We start from the raw sequence: 17988 nt of genomic DNA, 5'->3' as shown, positions 1-17988 counted from the left end.
TGTCCAAACATGGACAGCCTCCAGCCACTACAACTGGCCAACAACATATACACTTTGACCAAAATATGAACGTGGACCAGACAATCCACTGCAAAGTTTGTGGCTTACCCACTTGCCCACCCGGTGAGTTATAACCGCCAACAGAAATATCAACATTCATAAACCCACACCACCTCTTTACCAGGAGGGATGAGCGAAATAAGAGCATCATTTCTGCAGACATGGGAAATGCAAAACACCACCCATACTGAAAATACAGTAGCAAACGCTGACCTGTGAGCTGGTAAAATAAATCACTGCTGACACAAGCACGAAATGGAGTGTTTGCTGTATTCATTTTTCTAGCATGCTCCACTCTTAGTGAGCATGACAAATGCAAGATGGCAGTGCAAGTTTTATCAGCTCGTAAAACACTGAACCACAAGGAGAGGGACCCGAATGACGTAAGAGGGCCAGCAACCTGCCGATCACATTACAAAGTAATTGAACACACACGCATCTGATGCGTCTTCGACTCGAAGAAGCCAAGGAGGTTGTATGAGGCTCCTAAATAAAGGAAAGACTTTCTAAGAGGAATGTTGGTTGTTGCGGGAGCACATTGATGCACGCTAGATGAGGATGGAGCAGAGGGAGGTGGAACTGGAGTTTTAGGAGAGGTTGCTAGTGTGCAGGAGTGGTCTAGGAGGAATGCCAGAAGTAGCACTAAGGTAGGAAGAGACATTCAGCGGAGAGAGGTTGTTGGTGGGAGTTGTAAGTTGAAAGTTGACGTTAAGGTTAGTAGGAGAGAATAGGAGGTTGGGGTTAACCTCTGGGGAAGTGAGGGGGGGAAGAGCCTTGTAAAAAGGAAAAAAGAGGTAACTCCAGGAAATTAGGGAGGAGTTTAAGTAAATATAAGGAGGAGCGAGAAGGATGGTCTATGCAACAAGCCAGTAAATGCTAAAGACGTCGTTAGGTGGAGAGGTACAAGGGAAGGTTTGGAATAACATAGAAGAAGAGTTGTGAGGAGCTGGTGGAGAGCTAAAGGGGAAAGGTTGGAGTGATTGGTGTCAGGCCCTGAGCAGATCTTTTTTTTTTTTTGGTTGAGGGACATAAGCTGGAGCCTGAAACCGGTGAGGAAAGGAGCAGTGGAGGATTAACGCATGGTGAGGTGTCGAGGAAGTGCAGGTGAAGTCAAAGAAAGACTTGAGCGAAGAGAAAGGGACAATGAGCATTTCATTATGTAAAAGCATGTGATGAGATAATGGGGAGGAGATTGAATGTGGCCCAGCCGTCTCCAGACTCTGTGGTTTTGGCGGCGGCCAAGAAGTCTTCGGGCTCATCCCCATCGGCGGCCTCCTCCCCCCCCCGGATGGTGAGGGGGAAGAAGCTGGATGCCATGGGGCAAAGAGTGATCACGTCGGCAGCGACGACCATCAAGGCCGCTAATGCCCTTTCCATTGTGGCGCGTTATGACAGGGAACTTTGGTTCAAGATGGCTGAACCGTTGGAGATTCTACAGGAAGGCGAGGTGGCTTCGGACCACGCCATTACAGTGGCCACGGACATTGCCGATACGGGATTCCGCCAAAGGGGCAACAACATTTGCCTTCATCTGCGAAGCTGGCTGAGGTCCACTAATTTCCACCAGGATGTTCATTTGAGCGTGTTGGACATGCACTTCGACTGGGACAATTTGTTTGGAAAGACTGTGGACGAGTCTCTCCAAGCCATCAAAGCGGACACTGAGACAGCTCGTGCCTTGGGCATGCTTCACCGACGACGGCCGTCCTTTCTGACTTCAGGAGGGAAATCCCAAAGTTCCTCTAAAGGATTCAGAGGAGGTGCCTCGTCCTACCGTCAGCCCTACCGCTCATCGGCCCAGGAGACCTACAGGGGTTGCGCCAAGTCTGGAGGTGGACGTTGTCGTCGCCAAGGCCTCCAAGGCGGTGCTTTGACGTCGAAACAAGATTGAACCAGCCATGGAGTCGGGCCCCCTGTGAAGGATTCCAATCGGGTGTCACACACCGGACCAGGACACTTGGTCTTAGCCTAGGATGTAGCGCTCAATAGGAATGCTTTTTCTTTATTTTCAACAAATTCAAATTGAGCTGGTACCCAACCCGTCTCACACCCCCTTTTACAAATACCCCATGGACCATGAACCAGGCCGGTGGGTGGTAATACAATATTTATTTATTTTGTTTTCAAAGAAAATAACACAATTTTTATATTGGCCAGCAATCGCCAATGGGGTGTTATTTACAATGAAAAATACTGAAATACACTGGGTGAACCTTCTACAAGAACATATCCAGAGCACAAATGAATAGGAGCACTTTTTAAATTAGGAAATATAGCAGCCGAGTTAGGATTTCCCCCTGCAATGTTACCTCAAACCCCCTGCAATGTTACCTCAAACCCCGAATTTTGAGTGGATAGAAAGGAGCAGCACAGAGTCAGAGATATTGGGCAGCAAACAGAATGAAAATCCGCAAACTAAGAGGCAGAAACCCTTTGCAATTGCATAAAATGACACTCTGAATTTGACAAATAATAAATTGTGTGTGGTGAAATAATGATGTACATATTTTTTATCACAGTATCAGGGATGTCATATCACTAGGAACTATAAGGCAAGGTTTCACAAAAGGCATACAGTTCAAAAGCAATTTGAAAGTGAGAACCCAGTACAGTCAAAATCACACGTGAAAAAGTTGCATTTTACACTTTTTTCAGTTTTAAATGTCAAAACGGTTTTTAAAAAAATGGGTGAAATAAACAGAATCGGAATGCGGTTTTTAGGCTGGGGAATAGATGCACATCACAGGGATAATATAGCAGTGAAAGAGGGACTAGCTGAAGAACTAGATGACATTTTCAAGGTGGAAGTAGACTTGGATTTAGGAAAATAAAGCAGTAAAAAGAGAAAATCGGTTGGGAAAGAAAGACAAACTTCACTTACACTAGATTTAATGGCTAGAAAAGGGGAACACCACCCGTGAATAGAAAAGGTATGCTGCAGTTGTAACCCTTCACGTAGTGTGCCTCTTTTCTTTAGGGAGAATTAATTTATTTAATCAAAATATTGCTAAGGAGTTACAAGATGGGGTGAATGAAAGGATGGCGCTAACACTAGGAAATCAAGACCGGATGCACAAAGAATTCTAACAGTCTTCAACAAGTAACCAGAATATGCATAGGATTACTTAAAGAGTAGGACAAAGACAAAGAGTCAATATGGGATAGGCTATGTGTTGCTGTGGGATGTGGAAATACTCACAACCCACACTTGAGTTTGGGATTTGGGACAGCCAACCGGGTTCTGGACTCAAAGGGCTCTGGTCACAAGATGGCGGCCCTCCTAACAGCAAGCATCTGGGCACGCCTGGTCACTGGATGTCAATGGTACAGCGGGCATGCAGGTAGTGGACAAAAAGCTGGTGTTGTCAGAGGATACTCCCAAAAGGTATCACAGCTTTTCCCCCTTGTTATTGGGATTTTTTGTGGGGTTTCTGAATCAGTGGCCTTGCTGGGATAGGGTCAGCTATGCTTTGGCCTGGCAGTAGAGTCTGGAATCTTGCAAATGTGGATCTGGAATGTCTGGATACACAGGTGCTGTAAAATTCAGGAGAGTGTCCTTTGTGAGATCCCACCCATTACTTATAAGGCAGGTGACCTCACAGGATTTATTTTGGGCAGAACTAAGCTAGACCTATCCCCCACGTACGGGCAACATTCCTTTCAATGTGAAATATTCCCTTTTCAATGGGAACTTTTTAGCAAGCAGCAGAGCAGTGCAGTTTTTCAATTTGCTTCTTTGGTGCACACAAGAAAACAACCTGGCAGCCTTTCTCAGTGTGCTCCCTGTTCCAACTTGCCTAAGAGGTGCTTGGCAAGACAGTGCAGCCCTCATTTTGTAGCTGCAAAACGCAGTTTTGATGCGAGGCAATGGTGATCAAAGGAGCCCGGACAGCCATTTTGCTGGTTCTGCTGAAGTGCAGCTTGGTTATGGAGGGGAATTCTGCTGAGTGGTTCAATGTATTCCACACACCACCTGTGCACCCCGGTGGGAGGCCGGCTGGCGAACTTCCTCAGCGTCTGGAAGACCATCTCCACCGACCGTTGGGTGCTGGACGCTCTCGTCCACGGACACACCATAGAGTTCCAACGGAAGTGTCCATGGATAACACCAGTGGCCTGTCAGGAAAACCACGTCCCTCAGCTGCTGCTGGAGGTATGGGCCATGTTAAGAAAGGGGGCGGTCGAGCACTTCCTAAAGAGGCTTCGGAGGCTCCGGAGTGTACTCTCGTAATTTCCTCGTCAGAAAGAAGACCGGCGGTTGGAGGCCCATTCTGGACCTCCGCCGTCTGAACAAGTACATCAAGTCACAAAAGTTTTGGATGGTGACTCTTCAGCACGTGCTAGGATAGCTGGAAGAGGGGGATTTTCTATCATCGCTGTGGACCGCATGACAAAGACAGCCCAACTCCTGATGGACCTGGGATTCTCGATAAACTTTGCAAAGTCCTGCTTGACTCCATCGCAGGACGCACTGTTTCTGGGAGCCCTTTCAAGGCTATTTGTCTCAGTCAATGGAAATAGTAAATGCCAAGCAGTTTGTAAGTGAGCAATCCATGTTGAGAAGCATTTTTGCTCTCGCGATGCTCACCGTCGTAGTCCACACAAAGGAATGATGATACCTCTGCTCTCTTATACAGTACAGTACTCTTGCGCATAATTTGTAACATGGGTATATGGAAATTCCAATACAAAAATACATCGGACTTTTGCAGGAATGTTCTTATGAGGGCTTGCTACTCCAGTTTCCTCCTCTGCTGCTGGTAAACTGCCTACAATAGCTATTCTAAATATTATAAATATTGCAATCTTTCTCCATTGGAAAATGACAAAGCCTGTAGATTCATAAGTAACCATCAGTATGCCCCTCTAGCATAAAGGTGAAAGTTGCATGTGTGTACTGAAAACAAGTAATTGAGGTGTCATCATTAGTGCCAAGTGTTTTCAGTTAAGTCATTTTCCACAGAAATGTGAAGCAGCTGCCCCTTTTCTTGTTTTGAAAAAACTAAAAATAAAGTTCTGTGATTTGACCGGGCAGGTAGGAATCATTCTGAAGCTTTTGAACACGCATACCATTATTCTTCCTGGAGTTGTATTGTTGGCTGTAAGTAATGTTTCATTTTCTTTGGGGGCATGGTAGTACTATCACATGTTATTACACAGTCCCAGTGTCGTAAAGGGCACAGTGATACTTTGGTCTAATTTAATATTTATGTTGCTTTACCCACGTTCAATTTTCTTTTTTTGTTTTTAGAAATCTGCTGAAGAGCAAACAGAATTTGAAAAGGGGAGGATTACGCATGCAAAACAAATAATGAGACCATTTATACTCCGAAGAGTAAAAAGTGAGGTAAACGCACCTTTTAAAACTCTTTATTAAAATGTCTCAAACCTAATACAAATCAATTTTCTGCAAAGATATTTTGAACCTGAGCGCTTTCTTTTTCAGATTTTCATCTATTGTGTTGCAGATGTCAACGAAAGTTGAAGGTCTGAAAATTACAACAAAATAGTGGCTAGTGAATGCTTCACTGGCATATCAATTAGAGACTTTTCCTTGTGCCCTCCTACAGTTTATTTTCTAAAATCCTGCATCTTTCTCAATTTCCATTGACCCACTCGTCTTCCAGTGTTAGTGCACCCACTCCTCCGCACACTCAAATATTTAGTTTTTCCCTGCCACTGGTCTTTGCCTACTTCTGCCCTTTGGAGACATACTGTTAACTTGTGTTCATTCCACCTCTTACCTTACATGCAATTGAGTGCCTTTTGCTTTACTTCCATATCCACACGGGCAGTCATAGCGCAACAGCATTTTAGGGATGGATTTTGTCCAACCTACTTGCAATACATTTTTGGGCTTCACTCTTTGCTACATCTTCCTCAACCTGCGTAATGTAAATAAGAAAAGGCTTGTTATGCCTGAAATTCTTTTATTTGTGTATCTTGCTTTGGAAAAAGTTTACAATATGAGCAAAGAAGACAAGAAAGCCTTCTCCAAGGGCCATACTGGGATTTTGGAGTTTGAACCTGTGTTGATTGCAGAACCTAAAAGCTCTATTTATTGAAGTGTGTGACGGGGAATAAAAGTACTCTGTTTAAAGTGCAAATACTAAACCCTGAAGAAGGATCACTTAGGGATTTGAGTTGTCTTTCAACTCAACAATTTGCCAACCATTTGTATTATGTGATCTAGATGGATGTTTAAACATGCAGGGTTTGAATGGAGGCAGGCAACCATGTGCCCTAGGGGCTTACTGGAGCACGAGGACCATTAGGATATTAAGAAAGGGAATGTCACTATCTCCTGCACCCTTCACACTATTTGCAAGCACCTGCTGTTGGTGTCATTAAAGGAATTGTTTTGCCCACGTTTTGTGGGTCAAGGTTTAGCTTCCAATTCCCAGTCATTCAAATGGCCATGAAAAAGCGACTAACCTACATTTTGAAACTGTGGTAAATCACCCATATGTTGAGGGATCTGGGAAGCATGTTTTATCCCTACATCCCATCCCCTTTCCTCCATACTTTATGGGCGTCCCTTGCTAGGGACGGGAGACAGAACCTTTTTCACCAGAAAAATCATCTTCCCCTTTAAATTTAGATGCGTGCAGTGGCACGGCCCTGGCTCCGCCCACCTGCGCCACTCCTCAGTCCTCTTTTCCGCATCGATGGGAACAAACCGCTTTCATCAGCGCTCCTGGTTTAGGCCTCCGGCCTAGCAATTCCACTCGCTCTTCCCCAGAGAAGCACTTTTGTCTTCTTTTTTCTTGTCTTTAAACATGTTTTTATTGGTATTTCAAAATGTTTGACATTAATAATGCCTCTCCCATCTCGTCCCCCCTCTAGTCCGCCCACCCTCACCCCCTACTACCCAGGATCGCTGCAGTGCACATTGCTTGATGCTTCACATAAAAGGAGCTTTGGGTCTAAGTCTATAGGATATCCAGCAGTCGAATTCTTTGGGGGCACCATTGTTCACGGAAGTCTTTATGCAGGAAGTCCAAGACTTTTTCCCAGTCTTCCTTGAATTTGGCGTGGTCCCCCTGAATAGTGTAGGTTACCCATTCCAGCGAGGTGTAGTGCCAGATCTTTGCTATCCATTCGTATTCAGTGGGGGTTGTGGTTTGTTCCCACTTATGGGCTTTTAAGAAAAAGGGCTGCCGCACTTAAGACCATGAATACTTTCCTCTGAACATCGCCTAATCCCACCAAGGCTTCCCCACACCCTCTCCGTATTTGGGGACAAATAACATTTTCATGGTGCTGTTTACGGGGTCCCAGAATGGTTTCAGCAGCGGGCAGGTCCACCAAACATGTAGCCAAAAGCCTACCTCGTTACAGCCCCGCCAAAAACACTGGGACGTTGCAGGGTATATTTCATGCAGTTTCTCAGGGGTTAGATGCCATTGTACTAAAATTCTGGTCCACATTTCCCTGATCTGCATTCCCCTCATCAGTTTAGGGATCCTTTGCCACACTTCCCACCATTGTTCCTCAGAGATTGGGAGGGGGTAATACGTCTGCACATTGTTTCATATAGGTGCATTGGGTCTGGGCCTCTTGGGTGGAAAACAGTTTGTACAATTTGCTTATCATTTGGCGGTCTCCCGAACTCGTCAATAAGTATTTTTCCAGTGGGGTGAAGTCCCTAGTTATGGAGTGTTTCATGCCGGGGGACAGTAGCCAGTGTCTCAGCTCAGCGTATCGGAACCTATCCTCCTTCCTTAGCCCCATTGTCTGTTTGCATTGGTGAAAATACTTCACCTCCTGGTCATCCATCATGTCCCTTGCTTTGAGGCAGCCTGCCTCCTCCCATCGAGTGAAACCCCCTTTCTCCAGCCCTGGTGTGAATTGTGGGTTTCTCAGTAAGGGTGTGAACGGGTCCGATGTGATGCCTGATTTTTAAAAATGTTATCATTGTGTCCCGGAAGTCACCACCCAGGGCTGTTATCTGGCTTCTGTACATGTTTGGGGGGTCTGTCTTCCCTGGGGCCCCACAGAACCTCATCTCAGGGTCTACCCACCACCGACTTGTCCATCCTCCGCCAGATCTTGTCAGGGTTCCCGTTAAACCATTCTTAAATTCTCAATTGGGCTGCTCAGTAATACATCAAGAAGTACGGGACACCCATACCCCCTGCCGGCGCTGTCATGATTTTCCATGCCACCCGAGTCCTTTTCCCCTGCCAGATGAAGGTGCTCACCAGTTTATTCATGGTTTTAAAGACTTTTTGGGGAATAGCCAGGGGAAGAGCCTGGAAATAATAAAGTACTCTGGGTAAGAATATCATTTTTATAACATTAACCCAGCCCATCTAAGAGATGTTGAGGGGGCCCCTATCATGTATCGACCGTTTCCAGTAGGTGGGGGGTAATTTGCTTGGTACATTTTGCCTATGGTGTTTGTGATCGCAACCCCCAGGTACCGGATGCTTCCCTCTATGCGAATTGCCCTATGTATGGTGGGTCTGGGGGCGGGGGCCTGTCTCCCTGTAGAATCATTAGTTCAGATTTTTGATTGTTGATCTTCAGCCCTGCCACTCCTCCAAATTCCCTTAGGAGTGTGATCAGTCTCGGGAGTGAGGAGTTCATGTCTGTCACTGCAACCATTAAGTCATCCGCGATGGCCATCCGTTGTGCTCTCTCCCCCCGAACGTGATCCCTTTTATGCTAGTCTCGTGTCTGTCTGTGGCTAGAAAGGGTTCTAGATATATTGCATTCAGTACCGGGGACATAGGGCATCTCTGCTTGGTGCCCCTGGTTACCGGTATCGCCTGGGAGATAAGCCTGTTGATGGCAAGCCTGATAAGTGGCAACCTGTAGTTGGCCCTGACCAGACAGAGAATCCCGGGCCAAACCCTATTGTTTCCATAGTGCGAAACGAGAATGACTATTCTACGCAGTTGCAGGCCTTCTCCGCATACAGGACCAGTATCCGTGCTGTGTGGCCTCCCTTTTTTGTTTTTGCAATCGGGCGACATAGCCGTCGTATGTTGTCAAACGTTTGTCTCCCCCAGATGAAGCCTGCTTGGTCGGGGTGGATCAGGACGGGGATTATTTTGTCCATTCTAGTGGTCAATATTTTTGTAAAAATATTGGCGTGTAGGTTTATTAGTTCAATTGGGTGGTACAAGCTACATTGGGTCTTGTCCTTGTCGGGTTTGGGGAAAAGGACCACTTTAGCCTCTTCCATCGTTCGTGAGATGTGCCCCGTGGTGCTGAATGAGTTGAAGAAGGATGTCATAATAGTGGCTAGAGTGTCTTGGTACGCTTTATAAAACATTGCTGGAAAGCTGTTCGGTGGCAGGGGATCTAATTGCCACCCGGACCTCATCCTCTATGATCTCACTCTCCAGGGTGTCTCATGGACTTTGAGCCAATCTTTGAAGCGGGCAAGATCTTAGGAAGGCCTCTTGGAGGTTCCCATCGGGGAACTCCGAGGTTCCTATCTGGGGACTCCGAGGAGTACAGAGTCGAGTAGAATTCTGAGAAGACCTGGATGATCTCCTCAGATACTGTGACCCCTTTTCCCTTGTGCATCCGGAAACAACAAATCGTTCCCGCCGCCTCTTTTTTCTTCACCTGCCTGGTCATGAGCCAATCCGCTTTGTTTGCCTGGATGTAAGAATGCTGTTTTACGTACACCAGTGACGTTTCTGCCTGTTTAGCCAGAAGAGCACTAATTTTCCCTTTAAGCTGTCTGTATTCCTTCCTAATTGTCATCCCCTGGCCGGTTTCCATTCTAATCATCACCTCTTTCAGGCGTTGTTCTAGATCTACTTGCAGGGTCCTCACCCGTTTGGTTCATAGTGCTGTCTTTCCTATAAGCTCCCTCTGCATGGTTGCTTTAAAGGCGTCCCATACGACCTGTTCCTGTGGTGCTGGGGTCTTATTTCTTTCAAAGAATTCACACATGGAAGGGGAGCGTTGTCCGATAGGGTTATGGGCCCCAATTCCAAGTTCCGTACCTGGCCCAGCAGTGTAACAGAGACCCATATGTAATCGATTCTTGAGACTGAATGGTGGGCATGCGAGAGGAATGTGTAGCCCTTGGCAACCCCCTGACCCTGAAGTTTGTGCCAGGTATCGACCAGGGTTAGTGGTTTTTTTCTTGTCTTTAATGGGCTACCTCTGTCCTCTGGCCCCATCCTCCTCCCCAGCTAATGTCGATGTCTGCAGGCTTCAGCAGGTGCCCAGCCTGCGAGGTTCTCTTCCCTACTTCCGACCCCCACGCTCTCTGCCTCCGCTGCCTTGTCCCAGACCACGGCTGGAAGGGCTGTACCACGTGCAATGCTCTGACACCATACGCTCTCAAGAACAGACTATCCAGGTGTTAATGTTAAAGGATATTTGTACTGTGCACTATCACCACCGGAGTGGTCCCCTGGCGCTCTGGCGGCTCTGCAAAGGAAAGGGGGTGGGGGGAGGTGAGTTAGTGGGAACAAGCGGGATAAGTGGGAACAAGCGGGATAAGTGCAAGAGAGTAGTGATGTGCTGTTGTGAGCTTCAATTTGGTTAACACTGCTGAGGTTGGGGGTGCTTTCCAGTTGGTAGCCTTCGTGTGCTATTGTGCGAAGGTGTGTGTTGTTTGTTTTGTTGTTGTGGTGTAGTGACGTTTGTGCGATTTGTTGTGCTTTAGGGTTGTGGTTGTGTTTGGTTAGAGTTTGAGAGGTGTATGCAGAAGGGTGAACATTGTTAGTGGGTTGGTTATTGGCCCCGCTATCTAGAAGTGATATGTGCTAAATGGCCACGTTCTTTCTAGATGTGGCGTGTGAATATCTCTGTGTTTCTATCTGGATCTGGCACTGGCTAATATTCACAATCCTGTCTATATATGGCGCACGCCAATATTCACAATTATATCCAAATTTGGCAGTGGCCCACCTTTGAAATCCTGTCTAGATGCGAAGCAAGCTAGCATTTACAATCTAAATGTGGCATTGGTAATATTCCCAATGCAGTCTAGATGTGGCAGTGGCTAATATTAGCTGTTCTATCTAGATGTGGCGCTGGCCGACATTCACAATCCTGTCTCGGTGTGACGCAGTTTAACATTCACAATTCTATCTAGATGCGACACAGGTTAATGTTCAAGTGTGGCACTTGCTAACATTCACAATTCGGTCTGGGTCCAGTGCAGGTTAATGTTCACAATTCCATCTAAATGTGGTACTTGCTCACCTTCGCAATGCTATCTAGATGCGACGCAGGCTAGTGTTCACAATTCTATCTAGTTGTTAAGCAGGTTAGTGTTAATATCCTGGTCTGCTATGGACAGAGGGCAGGTAGAGTGATTGTTCTACTCCCCACCCAGGCCACCCCTACCTTGGTGGTTGCTGCTGGTCGACTGCTGGCCGCTGGCCTCCCCTGCAGACTCAATCTGGAGCCGCCTCTGTGGGGGCCGCCCTTTGCCGCGGGACCCTTTGCCGCAGGGGCTGCTCAGGCAGAGGGCTGCCCTGGGAAGGTCAGTTATGACCAGGTTGACGTACCAATCAGGGGAGGTGGGGCGGGGGTTAGGGGGAGGGCGGGACTGGGAAAAGGCCAGGCACAAACAAAGGACTACACCCAATGGACTGCACACTCTAGATGCAGGCCATAACAGAAAAAAAGGGTCAGAAACCACAAAACACTAGAGAAACCCACCACAATAGCACACACTGATCAACAAAAACGATTGAAAAAACACTCAAACCCCTCCAGCACAATACATCAAAACAGGCCAAAAATGGATTACAATCAATGTACAACTACTCACTGAGCATCAACCCGCCCCTAAAGCTGCATCCTAAGTGGTTTCTCTACCGGATTGCACGTGGCACATCCCGGGCTTCTCAGCATGCCTGGCATGGAAATGGGACTGTGGGGATTAGCCAATCAGGTGTTCAGGGTGTGCTTTACAGAAAGGAAGGGTAATACTTTTTTTCATTGCTGTGTTGGTTGTGTAGTGAAGATGATTGGAGTTACTGTATGGATAGTGGGAGATTCCTTTGTGTGTGATCTGGAGAGGTATACAAAGGCAAGAGGAGTTTCTGCTGATCTTGGTTTTCCAGGCCTGCATGCTCTGTAGTGCAGTGTGCCTGGCCACATTTTGCAGGCACTGCCTCTCTTTGCAGAAACATGGCTACTTTTGGTAGTCCTGATGTTTTGGTGTTGCACTGTGGAGGAGAGCATTTGGGCTACATCAGTGCTTCAAGTTTGGTTCCTGTACTGAAGTTGTTGGTGGAAGAACTGATGCTGCTTTCCCCTTCTGCAAAGGTGTTTTTTTTTCTTCTGAAATACCATTTAGAGCACAATGGAACAAAGATTGGGCTCTTTTAGTCCCCCCTGCCTGAAACAATATGACCTAAGCATGACAGCACATTAAAAAAAAGTTTCAGCTTTCAGGGAGACTTCCGTGAAGGTTTCCCTGTAAGCAAGTAGTTGGGATTTCAAAATTCCAGCATAAAAAAAACATAAACAAAAAATCAAGGAGGCTAACGTAAAAAGATTTACAAACGTGCTCAGAGCTACATTCCCAACTTTGGTGAAGTCCAGATAGAGAATGCAAGAAAACTGTGAGCAATTGCATCAACCAGCACAAAGCGCAAGACCAAAAGGATGATTGATTTGCGTCTTGAAGTGATTATCAGCCTGACAAAAACTTCAAGCTATTTGCTACAAGGGCAGAGAAGGAACAATTACTTACCTGTAACTGTTCTCCAGCATGGATTCACATGCTCATCAATATTCCCCATCATGCTGGGAATCCTCTGTAAAACAAAACAGTTTCACTTTCGTTTATACCACTGTCTTTCTCCTATAAACCAATCACTGAGGTCTCTGTCATACTGCTCCCTGCCAATGACTGCCCTCTCCCTAAGCCTCTCCCTTGGCAGTCATCTTCAGATTTTTACCACACGTTCAATTGTTGGGAGTCCTCGTGTTTTGTTGTTAAAGCTTTCTGGGGTTTTTTTCCGCCCTTTTTGTCTAGGAAAAACCTAGTTCTGTTGATCCGAGCCCGTGTGCTACATAGTTTCTTCTTCCATTTAACAGGGATCCGTTTTTCGGCATCTTTCATCACCCCTCAAGGGTGGATTTGTTGAGTGTTTCTTCAAGTTTCCAGAAGGCCATCAGGCCTGCACCGCGCCAGATCGTGTCGGAGGAGACAGACGACGGGGCTTCCCACTTCAAGCTCTGCACCAGCTGCGGGTTACGAAATGTTTTCATGGACGGCAACCCTTCCCAGTGCCTTTATAGTGTTCATCCGATGCATAAGGAATAGGATTGCAGGATCTGTTGTGGCTTTACCAAGCACACAATGAAGGATTGGCACGTCAGACTGGCTGCGTGGCTCAAGGCCAATGCCCCTGCCCAGTGTGGTTCACAGGGGCACACCACCTCCGGATCCAGCCAGCCAGAGTATGCTTCTAAGTCCTTTGAGGGTGCTCCATGCTTGGGGGTCCTAGACAAGGCTAAGCACTGCAAGTCCGGTTCCGTCGGGGTCACTGAGCAAGCGGGACCTGCATCGGCCAGGGCACATTCATCATCTCCAGCGGCCTCAATCTCCAGCCATCGCTGCAGCTCTTCGTTGAAGAGAAAGTCTGCTAACCTGGGGTATCTACAGTAGAAACTGGAGAAGGCCAAGCAGCAGGAAACGGTTTCCAATCTGCCCGTGAAGACCCAGGTGATCCAGGCTAAGTCGTCTGCATCTTTCGAGCTGGTGGCGGCCGCCCTTTCGAAGGCGAAAGGGGTTGACCCGGTCCAGGGTACCCCTACGGCGGCCAGGGTGGCTTTTCATCCAAGGCAGGACGCTTCCGCCAAGCCATTAGAAAAGACCCCAGAAAAGAGGATGCCGTCTTTGAGCCCAAAGCCGACCCCTCAGTACCCAACGGAGTGGGGGAGGGTGGAGTGTAAGAACTCCACGGCACGAATATTTCTTCTTCCGACATGGAGGATGAGGGTTCCGTCCATACCATCCCGGAGGACATCGGAGACGACAAACATCGAGGATGTACCCGCCGGAGGCGGCGATGATGATGATGATGTTGGCGGGGAGGACGACATAGACGCTGAGCCCATCGACCCTACTCCCTGGCACCTTCCAGAGATCTGTCTCATGATATTCTTTCGACCCTTCACACGCTGGTGTCAGAGGTTCATGATTGTCGTACCTCTTTTGTTAAGGAGAATTCTCATTCTATGGCTAATTTCCCTTATCTAGTGAGTCCCTCGGCAGCTTTGCTTGATCTCTGGAGTTATTTCTTTCCGCTTGGTAAGAGTGTGAGCTTTTCCCCCACTCTTAAACCTATTTTGCTATGTTGTCTTTTACCTGTTTTTAAGATTGTGAGCTCTGAAGTACACCACTTCAGTAGCTCCCTTCTTTGTGTGTGTCACCCAGCACCTTCAGTGCAATGACACAGGGTTGTCATTCAGACTTCCCACCGACTCCATTTCTGAGGTGACTACTGTCCCCCAGAAAAGGGTAAAGTTACCATTAACTTTACTTGGTCAAATGTAACCACAGATCCAGTACACACCATCTTACATGGAGTGCTGGAAGGGTTAACGCTTAACTCTTTTTATCTGTACCTCCTAGAGCATTGTTTCGCTCGTTTAACATGTAGACATGGCTGGTGGAAGTGGTATCTACCCTAAATTTCTACCGCGGTTATCTTATATAACCGTGGTAATATTGTAGGCTAGTGTGTTGGCCTCAAACTTAAACCGCCTTGACCAAATCCTTTTTCGTTTGGCTCCGGTGCAGTTTATTCGCCATTTCTTTTTGTTAAACTCTTACTTGTGTTTTACTTTGCGCGGCAAACTAGGTTTGCCTTCTTTGATCACTGTCTTTTGGCGGGCTTCTACCTAGAAGCCCTCCTCAAGGCACCTGGGTGTCTAGGTGGGCTAAATGTGAGGGAGGGGTGTAGTCACCCCCTGCACAAGGTATCCTAGAAAACCCAAGTCGCACTTTGTCATGATTGGCCAAGGTGGTTGTCCGGGCTGGACAACCCCCCTGCTGGGGGATTGACAGCCAGGCTGTATGGTTTTTTTTTTTGCATAAAAGGCAGGTCTCTTGGGATGGAAGTCAGAGAGTCGCCAATGGAACTACAAGGAACCGACAAGAAGTGGAGGAGAGGTCGACAGCTGCAACTACCCCGTACCAGTGAAGCCCTGCTGCAGTCCTGAGCTATCTACCCTTCAACGACTAAGAGGAGATCCAGTCCGAAATCGTCTTCCCTTGAGCCTGGTGGGGATAACCAGCTCATCTACTTCAGGCAGAGGTCGCCTTCGTGGTCGAAATCGCTGAACACTGTAGTAGTGGTCCGGATAGCCACCTGAAGACCCTCTCCTGTTTTTAAGGAGCGTACCTTTTATTCATTGACGCTGCTGCCGGCCTCATCCCTGTGTGGTGCGGACCCCTCATCGTCCTCCTTCGTGCTGAAGGTGCAGGAAAGCGTGGGTCTGCGGGAAACCAACAGGAACAACTGCCGTGGCACCAGCTTCGTTCTTTGAGAAAGGTACTGTGTCCTGTTTGAGGAGTTTTTGGTGAAATCCCTATTTCTCTACTTTAAGGCTTGTGCTTACTTTTCCCTCCTTCTTATAACTTTTGCTTCCGAACATTGACAATATCAAAGTACTCTTGGCAACGTTGAATCTTGAACTGTCCGACTGTGTGATCCTCGACAACAGGCACCCGGTGTCATTTGACTTTGGCTCCGGCCCTTTGACTCTTGAATTCCTGTCTGTGTGTTCCTCGATTCTGTCTGCCTAACTAACATATTGCCTGTGATTTTTGCCCCCAACTCGCTCTGGGTATCTCGGGTGCTAAGTGTGTTTTTGCCCCGGTAGGATTTCTTGCCGCGGATACGCGTTTATCTAATAGACCGAACTGTCAAAAAGTGATCGCAATTGTATTCACGGTAATGTGTTCTGTTTCATAACACCGGTCCATTCAAACACAGGGTACTTATCTTGAGTAATACTGTACAAAGTGAATTGGTTAGTTGTAGTATATTTTACGTGTGTTTTTTTAAATTAATAATTGAGGCAGTGTTTGCTGGAGTCACAGTAATTGTGGTCCCTTTGTGTAATCTCTGTTACTGCACATATGCTCTTGAGATAAGCCTGGCTGCTCTGTTACTGCTACCACTTTAACATAGTAGTACAGGTTTGTACCAAAGGTAAAACTTGTATTGCCACCTGTGGTCTTAATTGTGTGTAGTGGTCCCTAAGGGCACTGCACAGGATTCTGCCTAACAATTGGCACCAGAAAATAGGCTTCCTGAAGGTCCAGTGCCACCAGTTTTGGAATTTCAGAGCCTGGAAAATGTCCCTCAATGTCACCATCCTGAATTTGTCCTTTCTCAGGAACTTGTTCAATTCTCTGAGGTCCAGGATGGGACAGAGGCCAACTCCTTTCTTGGGAACCAGAAAGTATCAGGAGTACCAGCCTGAGCTCATCTGTAGTCTTAATTGTGTGTAGTGGTCCCTAAGGGCACTGCACAGGATTCTGCCTAACAGCTTTAAATACAAGATTACAGATATCCTTCATCATCTGGGGTTCTCCCTCAACCAGAGGAAGTCACAGTTGTGCCAATCTCAGGAACTGGCCTTCCTAGGGGTGCATTGTAACACTACCGTTCAGCGGGTGTTCCCTACGCCCAAGAGGCTTCTATCCCTTCGCAAGGCCAGCCAACACAGCATGGTGGTTCCAGCATATTCTGGGCCTAATGGCCTCCTGCATGCTCACTGTACATCATGCTCACCTCAAGATGAGGTGCCTCCAGCTCCACCTGGCAGCCAATTGGGATCAGGAGACTGGGTCTCTGTCGAAAGGGGTCCCAATGTTACTGCTTCTACTGTCTGCTCTTTGCTGATGGATGGCAATGTTTCAGTATGGAGCCCCCTTCAACAGCCCAGAGCCTTCCTTCGTGGTGACGACATTACACCTCCCTTTCGGGCTGGGGGCTACTCTGGTGGGCTGTGCGATTCATGTAGCATGGTCCAGGGCGGCAAACCTCCTGCATATAAATCTGCTCAGGGCAGTGGGTCCAGCCCTTAGGGCGTTTTTGCCCCTCAGCAGAGACAGGTCGGTTCTGGTCAGGGCAGACAATTCGATCACAATGTTTTACCTGATCAAGCAGGGTGGCATCCGTTCACATGGAGGTGGTATCGCTCTGGGAATGGGCCCTGACAGAAGGGATCTGGATTTCAGCACTCCACCTTTCGGGGGACAGTAATATCGAAGCGGATCAGCTGAGCCGCTTGGGGTTCAACACATATGAGGGTGAGTTGCACACTGAATCCTTGTTGCCCCTGTTTCTGCATTGGGGTGTTGCGGACCTGGATTTGTTTGCATCCTCTCTGAATTCCAAGTGTCCCCAGTTTGCTTTATGGGCAGGATGGGGTCAGAGGTCTCTGGGAGATGCCTTCCAGATCTGTTGCACGGCCACACGTGTTATGCGTTCCCGCTCACCCCTCTGCTCCAACAGCCCCTCTGCAAGTTTCGCGCTTCAATGGCTTACAGCCTTATCCTGATTGCCCCCCACTGGCCTTCGAGACCCTAGTTTTCAGATCTGCTGCAGTTGTGCTCCCACGCTCCTGTCCACCTTATTTATTTATTTATTCGCATTTGTTAAGCGCACATCAGACCGAAGGCATCGTGGCGCTAGTTACAGTGTTGCTTATACTTGGTTACATACAATTCATGTCCGTGCGGTTACATTGGACGAGATATACTTTTTTTACAGACATACAAGATCAGCATAAAGACACGTGAGAATGGGGTTAGTTGAAAAGGGTAGTTTTGAGCTTTTTTCGGAAGGAGAAGAGAGAAGCATCAGCTCTGAGGTCCGTAGGTAGGGAATTCCAGATCTTAGGTGCCAGGAAGGAGAAGCCTATGCCTCCTGCTTTGGTTCTGTTGATGCGAGGTATTGCTAGTTGTTTTGT

The 17988-nt window shown here is 47.4% G+C and overlaps 1 protein-coding gene across 1 annotated transcript in view; it reads left to right on the top strand.

The window, feature by feature from the left end:
- The window catches only part of SMARCAD1 (SNF2 related chromatin remodeling ATPase with DExD box 1), a 1912998-nt gene that overhangs the window by 1465166 nt on the left and 429844 nt on the right, over positions 1–17988 (top strand). The window contains exon 17 of the mRNA XM_069630562.1: positions 5312–5407. Within this exon, the coding sequence (XP_069486663.1) occupies positions 5312–5407 (96 nt within the window). The remainder of the gene's footprint in view (positions 1–5311; positions 5408–17988) is intronic.

Source organism: Ambystoma mexicanum, chromosome 6q (assembly GCF_040938575.1).
Source record: "Ambystoma mexicanum isolate Mex_15411 chromosome 6q, UKY_AmexF1_1, whole genome shotgun sequence".
NCBI lineage: Eukaryota > Metazoa > Chordata > Amphibia > Caudata > Ambystomatidae > Ambystoma > Ambystoma mexicanum.
Note: the sequence above shows the minus strand (reverse complement) of the source record. Positions and strands in the feature narration are given on the sequence as shown.